The 21,538-nt window shown below is 40.9% G+C and overlaps 1 protein-coding gene across 4 annotated transcripts in view; it reads right to left on the bottom strand.

Moving 5' to 3' along the window:
- Window positions 1–666: 666 nt before the first annotated feature.
- The window catches only part of LOC116180461 (kazrin), a 36,301-nt gene continuing 15,429 nt past the window's right edge, over window positions 667–21,538 (bottom strand). The window contains exons 2-13 of one of the 4 annotated variants that reach the window (XM_031500450.1): window positions 21,371–21,477; window positions 13,081–13,516; window positions 12,627–13,033; window positions 12,401–12,580; window positions 12,021–12,357; window positions 11,717–11,974; window positions 11,465–11,664; window positions 7,335–7,544; window positions 7,125–7,283; window positions 6,809–7,077; window positions 1,306–1,450; window positions 667–1,244 (exon numbers count right to left, since the gene is read on the bottom strand). In XM_031500450.1, the coding sequence (XP_031356310.1) occupies window positions 873–1,244; window positions 1,306–1,450; window positions 6,809–7,077; window positions 7,125–7,283; window positions 7,335–7,544; window positions 11,465–11,664; window positions 11,717–11,974; window positions 12,021–12,357; window positions 12,401–12,580; window positions 12,627–13,033; window positions 13,081–13,516; window positions 21,371–21,409 (3,012 nt within the window). In that variant the 5' untranslated portion in view covers window positions 21,410–21,477 and the 3' untranslated portion in view covers window positions 667–872. The remainder of the gene's footprint in view (window positions 1,245–1,305; window positions 1,451–6,808; window positions 7,078–7,124; window positions 7,284–7,334; window positions 7,545–11,464; window positions 11,665–11,716; window positions 11,975–12,020; window positions 12,358–12,400; window positions 12,581–12,626; window positions 13,034–13,080; window positions 13,517–21,370; window positions 21,478–21,538) is intronic. The other 3 variants (XM_031500454.1, XM_031500452.1, XM_031500453.1) reach the window with 3 other exon arrangements.

The following is a 21,538-nucleotide window of genomic DNA, read 5'->3' as shown; positions in this document are numbered from 1 at the left end:
CAAAAGGGAAAACGTTTTTTTTCTAGGAAAAGTGTGTATCAGGAAAGCGCGATAAGGTGTTTGATCTCCCCACGTTTCTAAGATTGCCCCCCCCCTCCCCCACGATGCTATTTAGAAAATCACATTTATGTCTATGATCCTCCTATTTTGCACCTAAAGCTCTTCTGACTTTCCGCACCTTTTTAGATTTACATCCACCTACACGTACCCCATATAAGGACTAACCTACTATGTGTCGCAAGTCTTCAATTTGGGCAACACAAAAATGTTGATTCCATACGAATCGATAACATTGTTTACAATTTTTATGAGTAGAACCACAATATACTCCACATATATGGTAATGGTCATGCACCCTGAATTACGTGCAGGTAATACGTTAGACACCTTTCAAGTAGTTTTAAGAATGTTTTTTAATTAATTTGTAAGTAGACTCCAACACTAAGAAAAATTAACATCTCTTGTAAACCACATGGCATTGCAACGCATTCTTCGATCTGGATCTACCACATACGGGTTTGTTATTGAGTTCGTCTTCTGTTAGTACGGGCGGTTAAGCGACTGGGCTGGTTTGGTTCACCAAATGGGGCGATGACGTGAATTGGTACACTTCTTGAAACAAAAGTGCATTATTCTTTACACAATTATGTTTGAGTAATTAACGAAGGTAGTTAATAATTTATTTTATAGCACAATAAATCACAATAAGGTCACCCCATAAGTTCTTAGCCTAACATTGATTATAAACTGAAAGTGTTCGCCAGCAGCGTAATAAAATAGGTTTCGGTTACACGTGGTTATACTAAAATATCTGTGCCTCGTTTGAAAATAAAGGATTTCATCACAATACAATTATTACAGTAACATTAAAATCATAAGGGTTCGACGTGCGCGGTATCAATATCGCTTATACTTCGCACCCGCCTGTGCTTGTTGCGATGCAGGCTTCCGCCGAGAAAGTTCGCCTTCTTGTCTTTCGAGCTTGGTGATATGTAAACGGTGGGTTGCGCCTTGAATTCGTGAATGTTGTGCAATTTCGACTGGTACGAGTTCGCGTGGGGGTAGTGGAAGGGTACGGCGTAATCGGGGGATTCGCCACCTGAGTGTGAGGATCGGCACGGTATCGGCGGCGGGCTGATCTGGCTAATCACCGATGAACTTCCGGAGCTCGACGTTGGCGATAGCTTCTCCTGGTCGCGTTCCGTCTTGCTTCGAACCAATCCAAAGGCGCGGCTGATCGATCCCTGCAATTGCACGAGGTAATTTCGTCCAGATCACGGTAGACGGCACACTTTGAGTACTCACCCGAAGACTCTGCCTGCGCGCTTCCATGCTTTGGTCCGCGGATGACGTAATAAGTCCGGCGCACGAACGGGAAAATGAACGTCCTAGCGATCCTCCCGGAATCCGAGATTTTGTCTTGACACGCACATAATGTTCTAATGTGGATCTAGCATAACAGTGCAAAATCAAAAATGTGTAAACAGGCAGTGCAGGAAACATTTACACTAGCATTCTATGTAGGCACTAAGATTTTGCTCGGAAAAAAAACATGCCAAGATTCGTACATATGTACAGGGTGTCTGGGGGTGAACACATAATGCATGCCAGCTAACATTGAAATAACGGCTGCGGCAGAGCGGTGCAAAAGCGAAGCGGCAAATGAACATAGAATGTTGTGTTAAGTGTTTCCGCAGCGAATTTCAATACACAAAGATTCTTTTATACACAGATTTATTTGTACCTTTATAAATTAAAAATAAACTGATATGTCCATACCTCTACTAATAAATTATGTATAAAGTATTTTTAAATTAGTGTAAATCTTGTCCGTCTGAAAATAAGAAGTAGCCGAACTTATCCGCTAACTTGGCTGCTCACAATACTACTTACTTTTAATAGATTTAATCTTCGCAATTATTATCACAACCCTTAGTTTATACATATAGATATAGTGACTATTAATTACAAATTCTACTACCTATACAACATTTTTTAAAAATCTTTTTCTTCGTCTTTATTAAAGGCAGCGTTAGGTAGTTTATCATTAAATTATTTATCGGGATGTCCGTAATGAAACACCCTTCTTGCATCAAACTTTAACCGGCACAAGGATTTTTTTACGTTTGAAATTTGTATACATGCCTGTTGAATTTATGACATATTTAAAGAAGCATTTTGCTGCTTCCTGGATTTTAAAACAACCCTCGTTTAACCCTCCACCTTGCGCATAGATGGCATTCAGACTTTTGTAGGTTTCTACGGCGTCAACGTATTTTTTCGTTTGCTCTCTGGCCAGTAGAATGCGCTGTTGAATTAGTGTTAAGCAATGGGGTTGATGAAATGCAAGCGATTGGTGCAAATGTCGCCATGCGGAAAATAATGATGTGAAAATGCGCGTGGAAGGCTAAGTGAAATGTTCTCCGGTCAAAGAAAGTCGAAGGAGGACCGTAATCTCGCCCCTTAAACTTTTGTCTACGGGCCCGAGGGCTTTTCCCTATGAACATTCGATACAAAATACTTGAGCTCGAGGAGAACTCTCCGTCATAGTAAGTATATAATTCTGCCCTACGGAATGTCTCCTGTAGATCCTGGAGATATACACCCCTAAAACTTGGACTGAAAGAAAATTTTGCATTCGCCGAAATATGCACCCATGAAAAATTCTCTTCCGGAATGTCCCGACTCCGAAAATTCGACCAAAAGGTATTCTTGCGCTTGACCCTGAAAATTCTCTAACCAAAGCTTACTTTTGGAATTTTTGCAATCGGAAAACATGTACCTCCTGCCCCTTCCCGAAAATTTAGCCCCGGAAACTCTGTCCTCCGAAAACTCGCCCAAAAGAAACTCGCTTCTGAAAATTCAATTGTAAAAATTCGTCCTTCTCGAAGAAAAATTTGCCGCCGCTAGAATGCTCGCTCCTGAAAATTTCCTAGCGAAAACTCGATCTCGAACAAAATTTGTCACTGGTGGTGTACTTGTCCGTGTACGCTACAGGGACGTTCCTGCCCCTCTACAATCTCGGTCTTAAGAAAACTTCGATTCCACCGGAATGTTTTTGCAAAATCTCGCTCTCTGAATATTCGCCCTGGGACAAAATTGGTCTCTTCAATTCTAGAATGCTTTACTCCTGGAAAATTTGTGGTAATGATGATTGTAGGGAAATGGTAATTGAATTTTCCTTTTACTGGGGGTGCTACCAACACCTCTAAAACTTTCACCCCTTAAAACTCTCTGTGTGAAATATTTCTCAGAAAAGGAAATTTAACCGCACTCCATAGAAAATAATTATACATTTTGGGAGAGGGGGTAGCACCGGAGGGTGTGGACGGAATACCCCCCAATAAACCAAATTTATGAGTGCAGGTCTTACCAGAACATACGGCCCTGTAAAATTCACGTCTGGAAAATTCTATTGCAAAATATCCGAAAATTTGGGAAATATTAGCCTATAAAAGGTACCCGTTTCTGAACATTCATTCGCGAAATCTTGCTCTCGGAAGGAAACTGTATGGTGGAAATTTTACCTTTGCCGCAATGTACGAATCTGAAAAATTCGGCCCAGGAAAATTCTTTCCCGAAATATTCCTTCGCACAAGAAATCTTTTTAAAAAAAGTCTTAGAGTACTTTCGGAATTTCCGCTTCTGGATATTTCATCACTGGAAAATCCTCCCCGAAACATCCTAAAACTGATTATCGCCCTTGCGGAAATTTGCTCACGGAATCTTCTTTCGTAAGGAAAATCCTCTCATGAAAATTTATTCACGAAATCACTCTCTTCTCCCAGATCCTGAAAATTCATTTATGAAAATTTGCTTTCCGAGAATTCTTCCTACTTTGAAATTCAATTTTGGAAAATTTCCGCTCAAAATATTCTCTCAAGGAACATTGATCCCGTTTTCTGAATATTGCTCCCCAAAAAAACCGGCACGCGCTGGTGTATTCGTCCCCTGTAATAATTCGACCCTAAAAAATTCTTCCGGAAATTCGCCCAAGGAATATTCATTCACAGAAGAAGCTAACGAAGCTCTCCCCCACAATAAAATCAAGAAAAATTTGGTTTCGCCCGAGGAAAATTCTCCAAAGGAAAATTCATTCACGAAAGACCGCTACCTATCTGAATATTATCCCCAAAAAGAATCACTGTCGGAGTAGAAGACCTATGTATGTTCTGGACCAGGAAGTGACGTCACACCAATCAGAGACGAGCACGTGACGTCACAGCCAATCAGAGGCGAGCACGCTCCCCATGCCCCTTCCCTTGATCAACGGAATACGGTAGGCGTGGCGTTTAGAGGCCGCCCCCCTGTGGCGTCACAGCCAATGAGCGGTGTGGTTCGCCATTTTGTTGGGCGCCATTTTGGATCGAGCACCACTTTATTAGTCACCAAATTCGCCATCTTGGATTGGTCGCCATTTTATTAGTTTCTAATTCCGCCATCTTGTGGGACGCCCTCTTGGATCGGTCGCCATTTTATTAGTCGCATCCGCCATCTTGAATCGGCCGCCATTTAGTTGCTAAATCTGCCATTTTGTTAGGTGCCAATTTATTAGTCTCTAATCCCGCCATTTTATTGGGCGCGATTTTGTTAATCACTAGATCCACCATCTTGGATTGGTCGCCAATTTATTAGTTTCTACTTCAGCTATTTTGTTGGGTGCCATCTTGGATTGGTCGCCATTTTGTTAGTTACTAAATCCGCCATTTTGTTGGGCGCCATTTTGGACCGTCTGTCTGTCTGCCTCTTAAGATGGCGCTCAACAAGATGGCGGAATTAGAAACTAATAAAATGGCGACCAATCCAAGATGGCAAATTTGGTGACTAATAAAATGGTGCTCGATCCAAAATGGCGCCGAACAAAATGGCGAACCACACCGCTCATTGTCAGTGACGCCACAGGGGAGTGACCTCTAAAGGCCACGTACCGTATCCCATTGGCCAAGGGGAGGGGCATAGGGGAGCGGGCTCATCTCTGATTGGTGTGACGTCACTTCCTGGTCTAGAACATGCATAGGTCTTCTACTTGTCGAAATGCTCTCCGAAAATTTGCCCAAGTGATATACTCCCACAAAACAAGCTCGCTTCCAAAAATTCATTCGGGAAAGCTAGCTCTAGGAATAGCATCCCCTGCCCTACAATCTCGATATCAGTCTACCCTGGAAAATTCTCCACCGAAATATCCGCCTTCCGAGAATTCACCAAAGGGCTAGTAAAATAGCTTGATTCTGTAATTTTATCTATGGAGAACAATATTCGTCCTCGTAAAATTCGACGCTGTTGTGTCTGAATATCCTTCCGGAAAATAAGTCCGCGCTCTCTCCTGAAAATTCATTCACGAATTCGCACTCTAGGAACATCCTCCCACAATTTCCCCCTTAGGAAAATTGGTTCAACCGGAATGTTCGCTGCTGGAAAATTTTCATCCGAAATATTCTTAGACAACAGCTCGCTTTTTGAATATTCTCCTCTCCAAAAAAACGGGGCTACCCGCTGGAATACGGCCCTGTAAAAGCTTACAAAGTAATTTTCTTCTAAAAATTTATTCTCGGAAATTCTTATTTGGTATCTTCACCAGGCTATTTGTCCCTGGAAAATTGATTGCGAACGATTTTCCCCTTTCGCCATCTTAAAAAAAACTCATTCGCGAAAACGCACTTTTGAAATATTAGAAAACTCTTCTTCAATAATGAAACATTCTTACTTAATAATTTTACTCCAGGAATATTCTTTCTCGTAACATTCTTCCCGACCTCCTTAAGAATTCGTTCACGAACACCCGGGGTCGGATTATTATTTCCAAAGATTCAACTTGCTCATAAAAGTTCGTTTCCGAAGGTTCTCCCCAAAGGAAACTTGGTCCCAAGGAAACTCTGAGCCCGCATAAACATTCGTCCGTGTGAGAAATTCTCTCCTGGAATGGTTTTCTTTCGGCCCCAAGAAACTTGTTCCCGAAACCCAACTCAAAAAATTTCGCCTTTAGCATTTTTGCGCGGGAAACGTTCTCTTTCGGTGTATTCTTTCTAAACCGCAAATTTTCCTTTGGCACGGATATTTTTGACACACATTTTAGAGCAGTGTAACTTATTGAACTAACGAGAATATACTCCATCTCAGAATGAGAAGGAGCTTTTTTATCTGATTTTGCCATAGATAGTGTAGGATAGGTATTGAGAAGGTTACTTCAGTTGTAGTACAGCTGCGACTTGCAAGGATTTCGCCAATATGGCAAGGACCAAGCAATTTAATTGAGTTTTAAATACGATCTGTGTCAAATTTCAGCAAAAAGTTTCAAAATTGAATCTGCCGGTTAAAATATTATGTAGAGATCGGTGTTACATTAGAGACACGCCGTAGATTGCGTTTTGTACATATAAATACTTTAACTTTAAACTAGCATTTACAGTTTCGACTTTTGCAATTAATTTGGTTGCTTAGTAAAGCTTTTGAATACCACACAAAACTGACCCAAAGCGATGCTGTCGTTTGTATACAATTTCCATAAAAAAGAATTGGTCAAAAAATTGTTTGGTCCTCTTGTCCTTCGAGTCGTTACGTTTAAATCCTGCGATAGAAACAATGGGGAATTAGAAACAAGGCCTAACTAGTCCTGTTATTATAGTCTATCCAGCACCCTCAACGCTTTTTCATGGAATTTACATACACCCAGCTTTTTGGTGGTTTGTGAGTACAACACGCATTACAATGTTTCGAACAAGTACTTTTGATTTGAAAGCTTTATCTGTGTTTTGATAAGACTCGAGCAGCTTCCGCTTGTAGTTCTTCCATTTGACAGAAAATGACGTACCTCGCTGGTAGCACTAGCGCCTCCAACTCGGCGGTTAGATGTCGCCGTATTATGTTCTTACTCGCGGGTATTCCCAGGGCGGTTGCCATTGTGTCGCCATTGAAGGATGGTTCTAAAACCACGAGACCGCCGTGCACTCCGCTATCCTTCAAGTTATCGGCGTACTCCCCCAGGTCAATATTGCGGGCCCAGCGTATAAACCTCTGGTTCGTCCACACCAAGGGATCAGCGTCTACGTTCTCGCATTGGTGTCTACGTACCGCCAGAACCTAAACAGGAGCGTCACTTTCATCGCGATTATCAAACCGAAACTGACCTGGCGATCATATTTCATAATCCGCAACAGATGGATTCCATGCACGACGGACGCCTGGTGGAACTTTCTCGTCACCCCCAAGAACTTTTCCAGCTCCTTCTTGCTCAGGTGCTCGAGCATTCGTGCGTCTACGAGATTCGTCGCGAAGCTCTCGGAGTACTGGAAAACCACTCGCTCACACTCATCCGCGGGACGAGTCGGAATGCTCACCTGTGACAAACCGAGGTCCGGTAACCACTCGCTCGAGACCCACGTGTGTCCCAGCTGCGCTATGCACGGGTACCTAACGAGCGCCGGATGCCGGTGCTCCTCGATCGCGAGCCGCAACTTCTTCCTGTGCATCGGATGCGTGATTCCCAATCCGCACTCCAATTCGATATCGTTGAGCTCTAGTAGCACCTGGCCATGTAAATCACCAATCTATAAGATTCATTTTTAATCACTCCTACCAGATTTTCATGAAGCCAATCATGCAGTTTGTGAGGTTTGCTGGGAAAACTATTTGTGATTTGGCAACACCATAGAATATTGCAGGGTATAAGCACAGATTTAGATCTGTGGTATAAGTAAACGATAATAAATACCGCACTGGGATCTACGATCAGTCTCGAATTATTCATCGTGAAAACAATTGGTATAGTATCGGGCGGTGAAAATAAAAATCCCGAAGTGCAATCAGTGTTGCGAAATAAATTTAAATTGCATTTATTACATGATGCACAACTATATTATCCAGTTAAATGATAATGGTCTCTCTATTTATAACAATTATCAAAATTCATAGTTATCTACATTAAAATGGTAAATGGTACCTAGAGAATTTTAGAATTTTATCATGATCCTTTCGTCCTCCATCCACCCCACTTCGAGATGTAAAATGACACCCCCTACCTTGTGATACATCGTTTGGAAATGAAATCGATCGATTGGTTCTTAAGATTACACAGAAGGTGGAAGGTATTTTTTATTATACCGTGGAAGGTATGAAATCAATTTTAAATTTCGAAGTGTGGGGGGGGGGAGGGTCTGGGAGGCGAAGGGATGAAACCTATGATTCTTTAGGTGCCATTTTTGAACCTCGATATCTAAATCGACGTGTTTCCACTCAAAGCAATAATCTCATCAAATCATCGGATCAAGAGTTCGTAAGAGTGGATACTTTTGAAATACAGTGTATATTACAATTCGAATAAAAACTAGAACTATTTGGGATACGTGAATAAGACCACTTATTTTTTAGAAGTTCATTAAAAATCAACAGAAAAGGATGAATTTGTTCCTCTTCATTAGACACAACTCTCAATATGTTCATTTAATTTGTTTTCTGTATGGAATTTTGTAACGTTCCGTTGTTGCGTTGAATGTAGTCTTAGTTTGAGTGAATACACCTTTAGTGCGTTAGGTGAGTGTACCGGGTGACCCAATAAGACTGTTCCTCGGCCATATCTCGAGAACTGTTCGTCATATGACTTGGGGGTAAAAAAATTATATGGGTAAATCGGTCATGAAAAATCGCTGGAAAATGTTCTAAACATGACCAACAGAGGGCGTAACCGCCATCTTAAATTTTAAAATTGAATTTTCTTTAAATTTCGCATAATAAACTAAACATTCTTTTTTCACATTTTTAAAGAGAAAGAACCTGTTTATGTATCATTTTCGTAAAAACAAAAACTCAGTTATTTCAAAAACAAAGATGGCGTAGGACGTTCAATTGTTTTTGCAATAACCTGCTTTAACTTCTTAACCGTTTTACCGATTTTAACAAATTTGGCATGGTTGAAAAGAGCATTCCTTGGGCAATGAGTATCAACCAAAATATAGCTAATTTAGTTGAATTCTTCTCCGCCATTTAATATGCTGGCGGTGATGGTTCGTGGTCGATTCGGATAACACAAATAGAAGATGTGGGTAGCGATGGTCGCATTTTGAAAATACTCAAAATGTACCTATGCTTCTTGGTTAGAAATCGGCATTTTAGAAAAGATTAAAATTCAAAAAACTGCACTTTCTGAATGTAAACACAGCAGAATAATTTACAAATTACGGCTGTTATTATTTTATAATGCGGCGTGTTTCATTTGTTTAATTTTCCAAGGCCTACCTAAAAGTGTAGGGTCCTTTTCCAAACAATCATTCGCGCCATCGACAAATACCGGAAATACGTCAAATAAGATACAATTTAAGCATTTTTATTAATTAATTATTTAATCTCATATTCCCAATATTTGAGGTAAGGAACGAGATTTTGAAAAACGGTTTTCACTGGCCTCTGGGTGTTATTTGGCTACTTTTTCATAAAGAAAAAGTCATATCATTCCATTTGACTTTTTGATTTTTTTAGGATTTTGAATCAGTGTCAAAACTAGCCCACTGGCGGGGAAAGATTCAACTAAATTAACTATATTTGATTCTTGTTGCCCAAAGAATGGTCTTTTCAATGATACCAAATTTGTTACGATCGGTCAAACGGTTAAGAAGTTAAAGTAGGTTATTGCAAAAACAATTGAACGCCCCACGCCATCTTTGTTTTTGAAATAACTGAGTTTTTGTTTTTACGAAAATGATAGATAAACTGGTTTAGTTTATTATGCGAAATTTAAAGCAAATGCAATTTTAAAATTTAAGATGGCAGTTACGCCCTCTGGTGGTTATTTTTAGAACTTGAAAATATTTTCCAGCGATTCTTCATAACCGATTTACCCAATAATTTTTTTTTACCCCTAAGTCATATGACAAACGGTTCCCGAGATATTGCCAAGGAACAGTCTTATTGGGTCACCCGGTACGTTGGTTCGAGTGGGGATTGAGGATATCATTTTGGCCGTTGTTGAATGAAAGGTGAAGCTGAAGTGGAAAAGCCATCCTGTTAAAATTGCCAAAATTAATATATCTAAACGTATTTACGTGAATGAGGAAGTTTGTTCTGAGGTAGTTATTTTTCATAGGATTCCTTACCTATCTTTCTTTTTACCTACGTCGCAATCAAGTACTCGCATTTATTAATGGAATACGTAAGTTTGAATTAATTTGATTTTAGTCTGATATTGGCATTGTAGTTTTTTGGATGTATCTTTTTGTGTACCTAACGCGCATCATCATTTCTAGAATTCCTTCGATACGGCGCGGACGCCTCTGGATATTTTTTTTTGCGTGAACTTCTAACTCGAATAAATCTCGCGACACGTCACCGGGGACTTTCCCATGCTATTCATCTCTACGGTGGTAACGACGGTGTCGAAGATTTAAAAAAAACTTGCAGGACACACAACTCAAACGGAAGGGTTAGGAGAGCCATCGTTACACTGCTATTGTCGCATTAGGGAAATACAAATCGAAGGTAGGAAAAATATGAATCAATTATCATAATTTAGGGCTCCATTCTTTTGCTCAGGATATTGCGCAACACTAATTTGCCAATTCCCCTAATTCGGTTTACTTTATTAAACATTTGGGCCTTTGTTCGTCAACTGTCATCAAATAAAGTCGGGATTTAGCCAATTGCCACGCGCTTATTATCCAATTCGGCCGACACGGGCGGTACCTCCTCGATTCAATTACTTTTGAATGTGAATCTTTTAAGAACAGGCGTGCTGGACCGGCCCAAATGGCAGTACCGACTTCAGGAGCCGCTTATAAGACACGGACAATCACGGTACCCAGGTACATAGGAAAGCAACCCTGAGTTCTCAAATTTGACTGAGAATTAGCCCTGATCGAGGGAACATTTAGCGTTATGAAACTCATCAACACAGCTGCTTTGAATTTCTCGGCATCGTTACATTGGTGGTCCTTTCCAACGTCTTGTGCATCTTCATCCTTCTTGGTTTCTTTGGTCTTGGTTTATGGAAAATCTAGGCTTTTTTGCTCCACATCTTTCTTTGGTTTTTTGACATTTTACACTTCTTTCACACTTTCACCTTCTACGACCTGTTTCAATGTCTGAGAATCGGCTCCATTCTTCGAAACCGTCCCTTTCTTCAGATCTATTTTCTATTTCGCCGGCTTAGGTTTCTTCGACTTTTCCTACAGGACCAGCGAACTTCTCCAAAGAAAAACGTGCCATACCCTCACACTTGGGGTCAATATTTCGCCAACGGGGCCGATGGGAGGCACATGAGATTAGAGGAAGAAAGGAACCACCCAGGTGAATAAGCATACTGTACTGAGAGTAGGTTTGGACCGGCCCTGTGCACGTGGTTTAGTTCTACCCTCAATTGCAAATTCCGACCGACATTCTGTTGCGGTGTGTCGCATTTGCCTTTCGGACCTTGCAATGCACCAGCAACATGTGGAGTGGACTGAGAGACAACGCAACATTTACACTACAAGAACTATACCTTCCCACTTTTTATATTTTCGGCGCACCGTGCGCCATACTGCGGCATACCAAGGGCGACCTCGAGCCATGCCAGCACGGTGGGCGCCCGCCACCTTTCCATCGGTATGGAGGAAGCCTCCCTGAGCAGCCTCAATTTTTCCGCGTACCCCTCCTCGGTCAGTGGGGACCAGCTCCGATACGGATCGTAATTATTGTCGCCTAAAACATGTCGAATAATTAAATCGAAATCGGGGTCCGGCGACAGGCGCACTTTCTTGCAGGGAGCTGGCCTTGTTCCGATGTCGCGATCGTGCGAAGACTCTCGAAATACTACCCCAGGTCCCGCCGCGGCCGCTCGGTCTGCTTTGCAAATGCTTGGAGCGTCGCCCTATCGCAGGAGGCTCGGTTTCCACGGGGGAGCTTAGCTGCTCTACGGACCTGGACAGAGCGCCCGAGTCGATCGACCGCGAGAACGAGTTGGCGTTCAGCGGGGACAACGTCGGACTGCAATCCTTTGGCGTAGACACTGCTACGGTTAGTGCATTAGCAATTATTTCCACGAACAGGCGACTTACATTGGTACATGTGAGGGGGCGGTATCGAGGAGACTACCGATACCGAGTCAATTTCATTGCTACCTTCGACTGTAATTGTGGGCGTTCCGTCCGTGGTCGAATCGGACAAATTGCCACCGATTGACGTGGTACCACTCTCTCTATCGGAACTGACGCGCACACCGGAATCGGCACTACAACTACCCCTATCACCCGCCAGCAGGCCAAGTCCATGGTGCCCCGACAAAATTCCACCAGATCCAGGCGTCAACGCGCCCCCATTGCCCGTATGCCTAGAGATTGAGATTAAAGACTCTTGGTCCGAAATGCAAGTGCCCGAAGTTAACTGTCGGCGAGCCTACAACATAAAATCACCAACATCGCTTGCGCCACCAATTTACCTCCTGCAAGTGCTCCTGAGCCTGCTGCAATTGTAACTCTTTGGCGTTGAGTTGCGCCGCCAACGACAGACTTCGCTCCGCTTCGTCGCGCGCGTGCCTCAACAGGCTCCACCTTTCCCGCTCCCTTTCCTCACGCTCATTGGAGAGCTGCTGCAGTGAAGTCTCATTTTCCCGCACCCGCTTCAAATTCACTCAAAATGTTAACGTCCCGCCAAGCTCAACTTACCTGCTCGTAATTGCGGATGAAATCTCTGAGCTCCTTCTCCTTATCCTCGAGCGTGGCGTAAAGCTGTTTCATTTGGTGCAAGAGGTCGAACTTCTCCGCCTTGAGCCGCTTTCTGTCCGATTTCAAAGCGGATATCGCCTCCTTGGCCAACTGCAGCTCCAGCTCAAGCGCCTGCAGCTTGGTGGGATTATTAATATCCTCCTCGGAGATCTTCGTTCGCTCAGCCAACGCCGTCGACGCCCCCGAGACGACCAGACGGCGCAGGCGCGTGTTTTCGGCCTGCAGCCGGTCGTTCTCCTGCTTCATCTTCTTAAGCGCTGAAGTCGAGGAGGCCGTGATCGGCGTGTACGGTTCTTCCTTGGTCCCATCGGAACTGCGAGGGGAGCGTGGCGGGGTGGATTCCACGGCTGCAAAAAATAGGGCGTTAGTGGGTTGTGATTGTGAGGTAAAGTACCAAAATCCTGCTCGGTGCTGCAACCAGGTTTTGGAGACTCCGCCCGACTTTCCCTTATCGGCGCGTCTTCCACGGCCATGCTTGGTTTCTCATCCGCGGACGCCTCCAGACTTTCCGACTTAGACGGCGCCGACTTGCATTTCTTAATCACCTCCTTCTTGCTCTTGCTCTCGTCGGCTGTTTCCAAAGTAATCGCGCTGTTCAGCGACTGACTTCGTCTCGCCTCCGTTACGGCCGAGTCCCTCGCGTCGGCCTCGGTCTTTTCGTTTTCTTCGCTCGGCGCGTGTTCGCTAAAATCTAAGATGTTCGTCGCGGCATCGGAATGTTTCGAGCCGAGCGATTCTCGCGATGGTGTCGGCGTTGACGATGGATATTCGGAATCTATCCGAGTCGCTAGATTTACGGTGTGTTCTTCTACCATTCTGCGAAGCTTACCCTGAAAAATGGACTTAATTAAGATTCACTAGGCTAAATTGGAACTCAAATTTCTTTCCTCGTGGAAAGGGAGAAAAGACGTAGAGAGTGTATCAAGTACCAAGGATATTATAGGCAAAGGGTACGCATCGTCAAAGCTCGGTACCGTATCAAAGGAAAACGTTGACATAAAATGAAGACATAAGTGAGGTTTCTACTCTTGGATATAATCAAGCTTTGGGTTATCAATTAACCAAATTGCAAATAATTTCTACTAAAGGTGTTACATCCCTTTGATGGAGTTCTGCAGAACTAAGGCTAATGTGATCCAGATGATGGAGGTCTTTTCTGTTTAGCTATATATCTTAAAGCATCGAACAGATAGTTGTCTACGGTGGCAGAGGTATCAGGATCACAAAAGTTTGGGAATCATTTATTTGGCAAATGCAGTTGTTATAATCATCTGATGCCAGTTCTTTGCCTTTAAGTACCAAAGATGTAAAAAATGTACAGGGTGGCCAAATAAGAATGCGAGGTACTGTATCTGGGAACCTGTCCATCGTAGAGTCTTGCGGTAAAAAAAGTTATTAAAAACCTGGAAAATATTTTTAAGTTTCTGAAATGGCCGCTAGGGGGCGTAACTGCAATCTGGAATCTAAAAAAGTGATGTTTCTGTGAATTCCGCTATATTAACCTAACAAAAAAAATGTCCGGTCTTTGAAGACGACGATAATCTGAACCTTTTTTGTTTGACAATTTTTTTCTGTATCTCTAAATACGAAGTGGTGGGGGGTATTCAAAGGTTTCCGTAAAGAACACCCTGTATCTTAGAAACGACTAAGCCGATTTAAACAAACTCGGGTTAATTGAAAAGAGTTATTCTTCGGCTACAAATATTACAATATTTGAAGTTTTGTTAGTTTCACATATAGCCGCTTGAGGGCTTTTTTCGACATTCCGACAGAAATGGTTAATTTTATTTAAAAAAATTTTCATGAAAAAGTAGCTAATTGATGCCTAAACAAGCTCGCGAAAACCGTATCTCGATATCTTGTTTCTAACCTAAAATTTAGGCCAAAGAATTATTTGTACAATTTGTGGCGCTAAGGTGGATCAATTTAAAACAAGTTAAAAAGTAATCGTAAACGATTTACATAAAGCGCATTTCCACTTGCATTCATTTCCCATTTGTAAGATGCAACTTCTGTTAAAATCGTAAAAATCCGCCCACAAATATGAAAGATAGCGTTGCACATGGGCAATCCATTGTTGACGTGCTACTACAATTTCAGTTTATGCGAAGAATTTCATTTCAATGCTTTTCTAAATAAGAAAGTTGGAACTGCGCATGCGCAAACCTAAATTTTAAAACTAATGTTAGATTTTCCTTTGTTCCAAGCGCCTTAGTATCAAATTTCACTTAAATAGTTCCATAGATAAAAAAGTTGGCACTGCGCATTCGCAAAATAAAATTTTGAAACTAGCGCTAGATTTTCCTTTATTGTGCCTATGTATCACATTTCATTTAAATTCTTCCATAAATAAAAAAGTTGGCACTGCGCATGCGCAAAGCCAAATTTTTAAACTGGCGTTTGATTTTCCTTTATCCCAAGTGCCTATGTATCAAATTTCGTTTAAATTCTTCCATAAATAAAAAAGTTGGCACTGCGCATGCGCAAAACCAAATTTTGAAATTTGCGTTTGATTTTCCTTTATTCCAAGTGCCTATGTATCAAATTTCGTTTAAATTCTTCCATAAATAAAAAAGTTGGCACTGCGCATGCGCAAAACCAAATTTTGAAATTGGCGTTTGATTTTCCTTTATCCCAAGTGCCTCTGTATCAAATTTCGTTTAAATTCTTCCATAAATAAAAAAGTTGGCACTGCGCATGCGCAAAACCAAATTTTGAAATTGGCGTTTGATTTTCCTTTATTCCAAGTGCCTATGTATCAAATTTCATTCAAATACTTTTATAAGTAAAAAAGTTTGCAATTCGGCTTATAAATGGTCGAGATGCGAAAAGGGCACTGTGAATTTTGAATCGATTCGATTCAACTTTTGGCATTGCGTATTATATGGCTAAATCTATGCCCATATTGAATTTCATGCAATTCAGTTCATAACTAACGGAGATGTAAAAGCGATCGAACATTTCTAAACAAAGTTATCGTTCACACGGACAGATAGATGGACAGACAGACAAAGGAACAGACGGAGAGACCAACCGGCAGGCGACAGATAGCAATGCAAAATTATAAACGATCTCTAGGATCGTTAATAAACGGCAAAAGTGTAAAATTATGGAACATGTAAAAAACGGTTTTTTGTTTTTTTTACAATAACTTTTTTTGTAAGCGGTACAGAAAAAATTCCTTCCTTGGTACAAGACTCGACACCATAACGAACCAAATAGCGAAAAAAGTAGAACAATAGCTCTTAAGATAAAAAACTAGTAGCGTCGCAAAGTTAGCGGACGGACGGACGGACGGACGGACGGACAAAGTGGCCACAATAGCGCATTTTTTTTTTATTTTTGTGGAAATGCGCTAAAAAGGAAGCTTTTAATGCCGCCGTAAATGCTCGAAATGCTGACCATCACGATATACGATATATCTATCTATCTATGTCAGGATCTATGTCATATAATATATCTCAAGATATCGAGATGCTGTTTTCGTGAGCTTGTTTAGGAATCATTTAGCTACTTTTTCATGAAAAAAAATCGAACCAATGCATTTAATTTTTTTGAGAAAGTTAACCATTTCTGTCGGAATGTCGAAAATATCCCTCAAGCGGTGATATGTGAAACTAACGAAACTTCAAATATTATAGTAGGTATTTGTAGCTGAAGAATAACTCTTTTCAATTAACCCGAGTTTGACAAAATCGGCTCAGTCGTTTCGAAGATACAGGGTGTTCTTTACGGAAACCTTTGAATACCCCCCACCACTTCATTTTTAGAGATATAGGAAAAATTGTCAAACAAAAAAGGTTCAGATTATCCTCGACTTCAAAGACCGGGCATTTTTTGGTAGGTAGTTTAATATAGCGGAATTCACAGAAACACCACTTTTTTAGATTCCAGATTGCAGTTACGCCCCTAGCGGCCATTTCAGAAACTTAAAAATATTTTCCAGGTTTTTCTCGTGGACGTTTTAGTAATACCTTTTTTTACCGCAAGCCTCTACGATGGATAGGTTCTCAGATACAGTACCTCCCATTCTTAGTTGGCCACCTTGTACAAGTGGGCACTAATTACACCTGACAAACTGTCACACGCATTATGCTCTCCTAATACCACTACCACAGTGACTCAGTGGGTAATTATTGTACAAATAATTCAAGACACCTTCAGATATTACGTTCCCCTGATACGAATTTCGGCCTTTAAGGCCAGAGAAACGCAACAAGCTGTGAAGTGAGCAATAATATACGTCGATATCTTTTAAAATAGGGTATACCAGGATCACAGAAACACACAAATAATTACTTGACCAGCACAGTACCACTTTCCCTGTACCATTCACTTTCTAACCTCCTTCCCCCTCATGTCAATTTCATTTGGGCTTTCCTTACACCTTCTTGGCTTCACCACCCACATGAAAAAGATGCTTTCTTCACATCCCCTTCATTAACAGCTCGTTCACGTTTTTTAGGTTTTCTTTCTTCACTTTCTTTGACGTTTTATTCACATTCCCATTTATTATACCTTCTTCTTCACTTTCTTGTTTCCCATTTTCACATTTTTCTTCTACACCGCCCGCGTTAACACCTCTTCCGCGCTTTTTTTGGGTTTGATTTCTTCACGCGTTCTCCTTTCACACTCCGTTTACGCTTTGTTCACAAACTATTTAAGTTTCCTACAGGTCTCTTCCTTTCAAACTCATAAATCTCATGTTCCGGCTTCTTCACTCAAACTTTATAAACCCTCTTAACACCTTCTTCCTTGGTGCTTCCTCTGTTTACACTTTTGTCTTCATTGCCTTTATCCCATTTGGACCTATATTACGCCTTCTGTACGCTTCCTTTTTTTATTGAGATTTGGGAAACCTTTTATAGGCTCTTCCGCTTGGGTCTATAGCGGAGAGTGTTTGGGACTCACTACCATCCAGGTGAAATTAAGCCACTGTGGTAATCCATCCTTATGGTTTGGCAACACACCTTTACTTGTTTAATTGCATTTGATTTGATTATCTAATTTTTATCATACAATTTGAGATGTTTTATTTATGTGTATCTTCTCTTGCATTTTATTGCTGTAGGTGATTTATTTCATGTATTTGTGTGGCTTATGCCGGGGTTTTTGTCCCGTAGAAGGTTTCCCTAGTATGGTCTTGTTGTGTGCGTAATATATTTATTTGTCCTTGTCATTTCTTACGCACAAAAGTTCTGTCTTTTATTTAATTCCTTTTTCCCTTCCCGATTATGTCTCACGTCTCAACACATACAATATCCGATTACACAACGTAGGAGTTCATTCGTGCCACCCATATCGAGCCGACTGCCATCCAAATTCATTTATTTTTTATGCCTGCTTCAAGATTTCGTTGCGCTCTATCCGTCCACAGCTTTTGACTGTACATCTCGTCTTTGACACCTGATTTATGCCTTTTTTGCTGTACGTAATTTATCGGCTTATTCGTACTTCATTTCGCTACTTACCACATTGCTTCATGCGTTTCTTTCAAGCATTCATGACCACTTTTCCGCCCTCTAGCTTCACACCTGCTTCCTTCCCGCCCTCTTCTCAGAAATGATTTTCCTCCTCTCCTTGCCTCTTCATTTCACACCCCTCTTTTCTCACACATGTGTCATTGACGCACTGATTACACTCCATGCCTTCATCGCGCCTTCTTCAAGATGCCTCCTTCGTTAGGACGTCCTTTCTTCACACTTCTTTCACGCATGCATCACGATCTTCTTTTTTTTCCTCTTTTCCACTCCCTTATTCCCACGCTTCTTTCTTTCACATTTGTTCTAACCCCATTATCTCGTTCTATTCACCTCTTCTCGCTTCTTTCACACCACCACCACGCCGAACAAAGTTCTCTGTTCTAGAAGAGATATTTGTGAATACATTTGTAGCCTCTCCATGAGGTTTTTAAAGGCTCTTACAATGACTGCACTTAGAGATTCCTAAAGCACGTACTCGTATTGGATATTTAAAGTCTGCATCAAATAATTTTTATATATAAAATTTTTTTGTACGCGTGTTTGTGACTGAACACCTCCTAAGCTCTGTGTGTCCCCGAATGGTTTAGATTCATAAATGGGTCTAATCGGATTATAAGATTTTTTTTCAACTTTTTTTTTCGTTGATGTCGCACTCCGCTATTTCACGTTCCGTATGTTAGAAGCTGTAGAGACAACTAGAAGAAACATTATTGACTCACAAATGCTTTTAACCTGCAATAAACCTTCTTCTTTAAAGGTGAGAGGTTCCACCCTGTATATAGAACTTACGACGATGCACACATTTTTGAGAGTTGGCAACCACGCAATTTTTAGGAGGGGAAAGCGATTTGCGCCATCTGGAGAGGACGAACGTGGGTTACGTTTGGCATCTTGTCTTGAATGGCGATCGTGAACGCGTCGCTCCATAAATGTTTGTTGTTATTTTGTGTTATTTAATGCAGGTAGTAATTTTTGCATTTCCTTATATCGTATTTGTGTTTTGTATGCCGCATTTTATACTTTTTGTGTGTTTCAATCTTTTTGTGTTTGAAATTTACTTGGTTTAACCGCAATCCAGAATGACATGTTTAATACCGTTATCCTTTTGTTTGTAATTGTTTACGTTTTTGGTGTAATGCTTGCTTAATTTATATTTATTGATGTTGATTACTTGGTCTTGTCCCTGAAGTAACATTCATATAAGTTTTGATCATGTTATATTAATTTGTGGAAATTACCGAGTTTGATGTATGTACCGACTTGTTGTTTGTAACTAACATTTTCTCCGTGAATGAAGCAGTCACGGGGGTGGTAAAAACTGTAATCAAATTGAGTTACGACGCCTAATTCCGTGATTGTCTTCGACATTCCACTGTAGGCTCGAAACCCCGAACGAGGAGCGATGTTACCTACCTTGCGGGGGCGAGATTATGCTAATCAAAACTCTCAGCTTAGAATCTATGTGTCATAACTGAGTTATTTACAATTTCCACATAATTATCTTGTTTTTAGTTAAATTTGCCTACAAGGCCATGGAATTTTCCATCTTGCTTTTAACAAAAGGCACCAAAGATGAGTCACATCCTGTGTATTTCACCCTTTCTTAGAATCTTGGTACCTGCTTACTTGACCCATAATTCCCAAAACTTGGTTTTAACCTATATAATGTAACCTCTTGAAGTCTACATGCTACTTTTTGTTATAATTTTATGTTACGTCCACATCATTACAAATAATTAATTTTACTACACAATTTAATATTAATTTGACGGCTGGTTTTTTTATTGGTAAGTTCTTTTTTTCCTAGCCTATTTCTATTTTTATTGGCTGAACTACCATTTTTCAAAGTTTATTTTTGCAATGTAATTTATTTCGACTTAAATTTCCTACCTTTTACAATCATAATAATTACGATCATTATTAAACAAACTTTTCACAATTTCAGTGTTTTATTTTACGTTCCTTCCCTACTGTGCTTCAGGCCAAAGCGTTGTTTACAACTAACGTAAGGGGGCCCTGCCTTAGATGTTTGATCACGTGCTACTTTTCGAATTTAAGCGGGATCTTGTTTAGTTTTGGAAGGAATAGTCACTAGGGTGGCCATTTTTAAACGTTGCCGGGTTGACTTTATTTCTGTGTTCTTGTAGTGTGAAGTTCGCGTAGAACCTGGGGGTTAAATACACTACAAAGGTTTTAAAAATTCCTAGATCTTTTCAAGGCCTCAAAAAGGCCCCTCTTGAAGAGACTTGAAAACGCTTCAAATAGCTTTTAAATATTTTAAGGCGCTTAGTACACTAAAGTTCGTACAGATTTGCATACCAAATACAGTTTAGAGAATATTTCAAAAACTGTTGATTTTTTCTTCTTCTTTTCTTATAAACTATTAAATACACTTAAAGATTCTAGAAAAAGGCTCCTTAGACTGTATGACGCTGTACATTGCGACATGCCCTTACGGTTAGGCAACACACCTTACAGCAATAAACAAGATGCGTAACAAAAGGTGACCTTGTTTTGTGGTTCAAGCTCGTGGTCTGAGATTTCCCCGACGAAAAAGTCGTCGCTTTGGTGAAAGGGATTTCCCGGTTGCGTAACTATGACGTGACCTTGATTTCAATGGGTAGAGAAAAGAGATGTCATTATTGAAGCTATTTTTAGAAAATGACAAATTATGCATTTCAAATTCTACAAACAAGAAAAGCAAAGTGTTCAAGCAAAACAAAACATTCGAAATGGGTTGCACTTGCAATTGAGTGGTTCGTGTCTTGGCTAAATCAAAATCGGTTCTTGTCTTGGCCGTAGTAAAATGAGTTCTTGTGTGGGATTCCATCGGCGAAAAGGAAGATATTTGAAATACGTTTCAGAATTTAATTTTAATTTCGTTTTGTGTATTTTTGAGAACCTGCACTGTATACATATATTAAACTCGAAAACCGTTTTTTAAACCATTCGGAATGACGCCTAACCAGGGATTTTCTTCAAGGTCACATCTTCACCAAGACCATGATTTTTTTCGTCGGGAAAATGCCAGGGCACCATTGGTTAATCTTCTGACCATGCTAGGGGGAAGGAATTGCCTGACTATTTCCGGGGCGACTTCCTGTACACCAACTTCAGAAGACGCTTGACTGGGGGGGGAACCATTTACCCATAATTTGGAAGTTTGGGAAATATTCCGCTGTAGAATTCAGTGAGACTTACGTGAGCGTCTACGAGTAGACGGCGCATTAACACCGCCATGGCGGGGTCGCGGCGGCAAGGTCGATGGTCAGCGTATCTTCTGCCATCTTATTTTCTTGTCGCATTTCCTGCAAGTAAAGCCACAATTAAATCCAGATTCGAGTATTAAAGATTACAATCACGCACGCA

The sequence above is a fragment of the Photinus pyralis genome, unplaced genomic scaffold (assembly GCF_008802855.1).
Source record: "Photinus pyralis isolate 1611_PpyrPB1 unplaced genomic scaffold, Ppyr1.3 Ppyr1.4_LG9, whole genome shotgun sequence".
NCBI classification, from domain to species: Eukaryota; Metazoa; Arthropoda; class Insecta; order Coleoptera; family Lampyridae; genus Photinus; species Photinus pyralis.
Note: the sequence above shows the minus strand (reverse complement) of the source record. Positions and strands in the feature narration are given on the sequence as shown.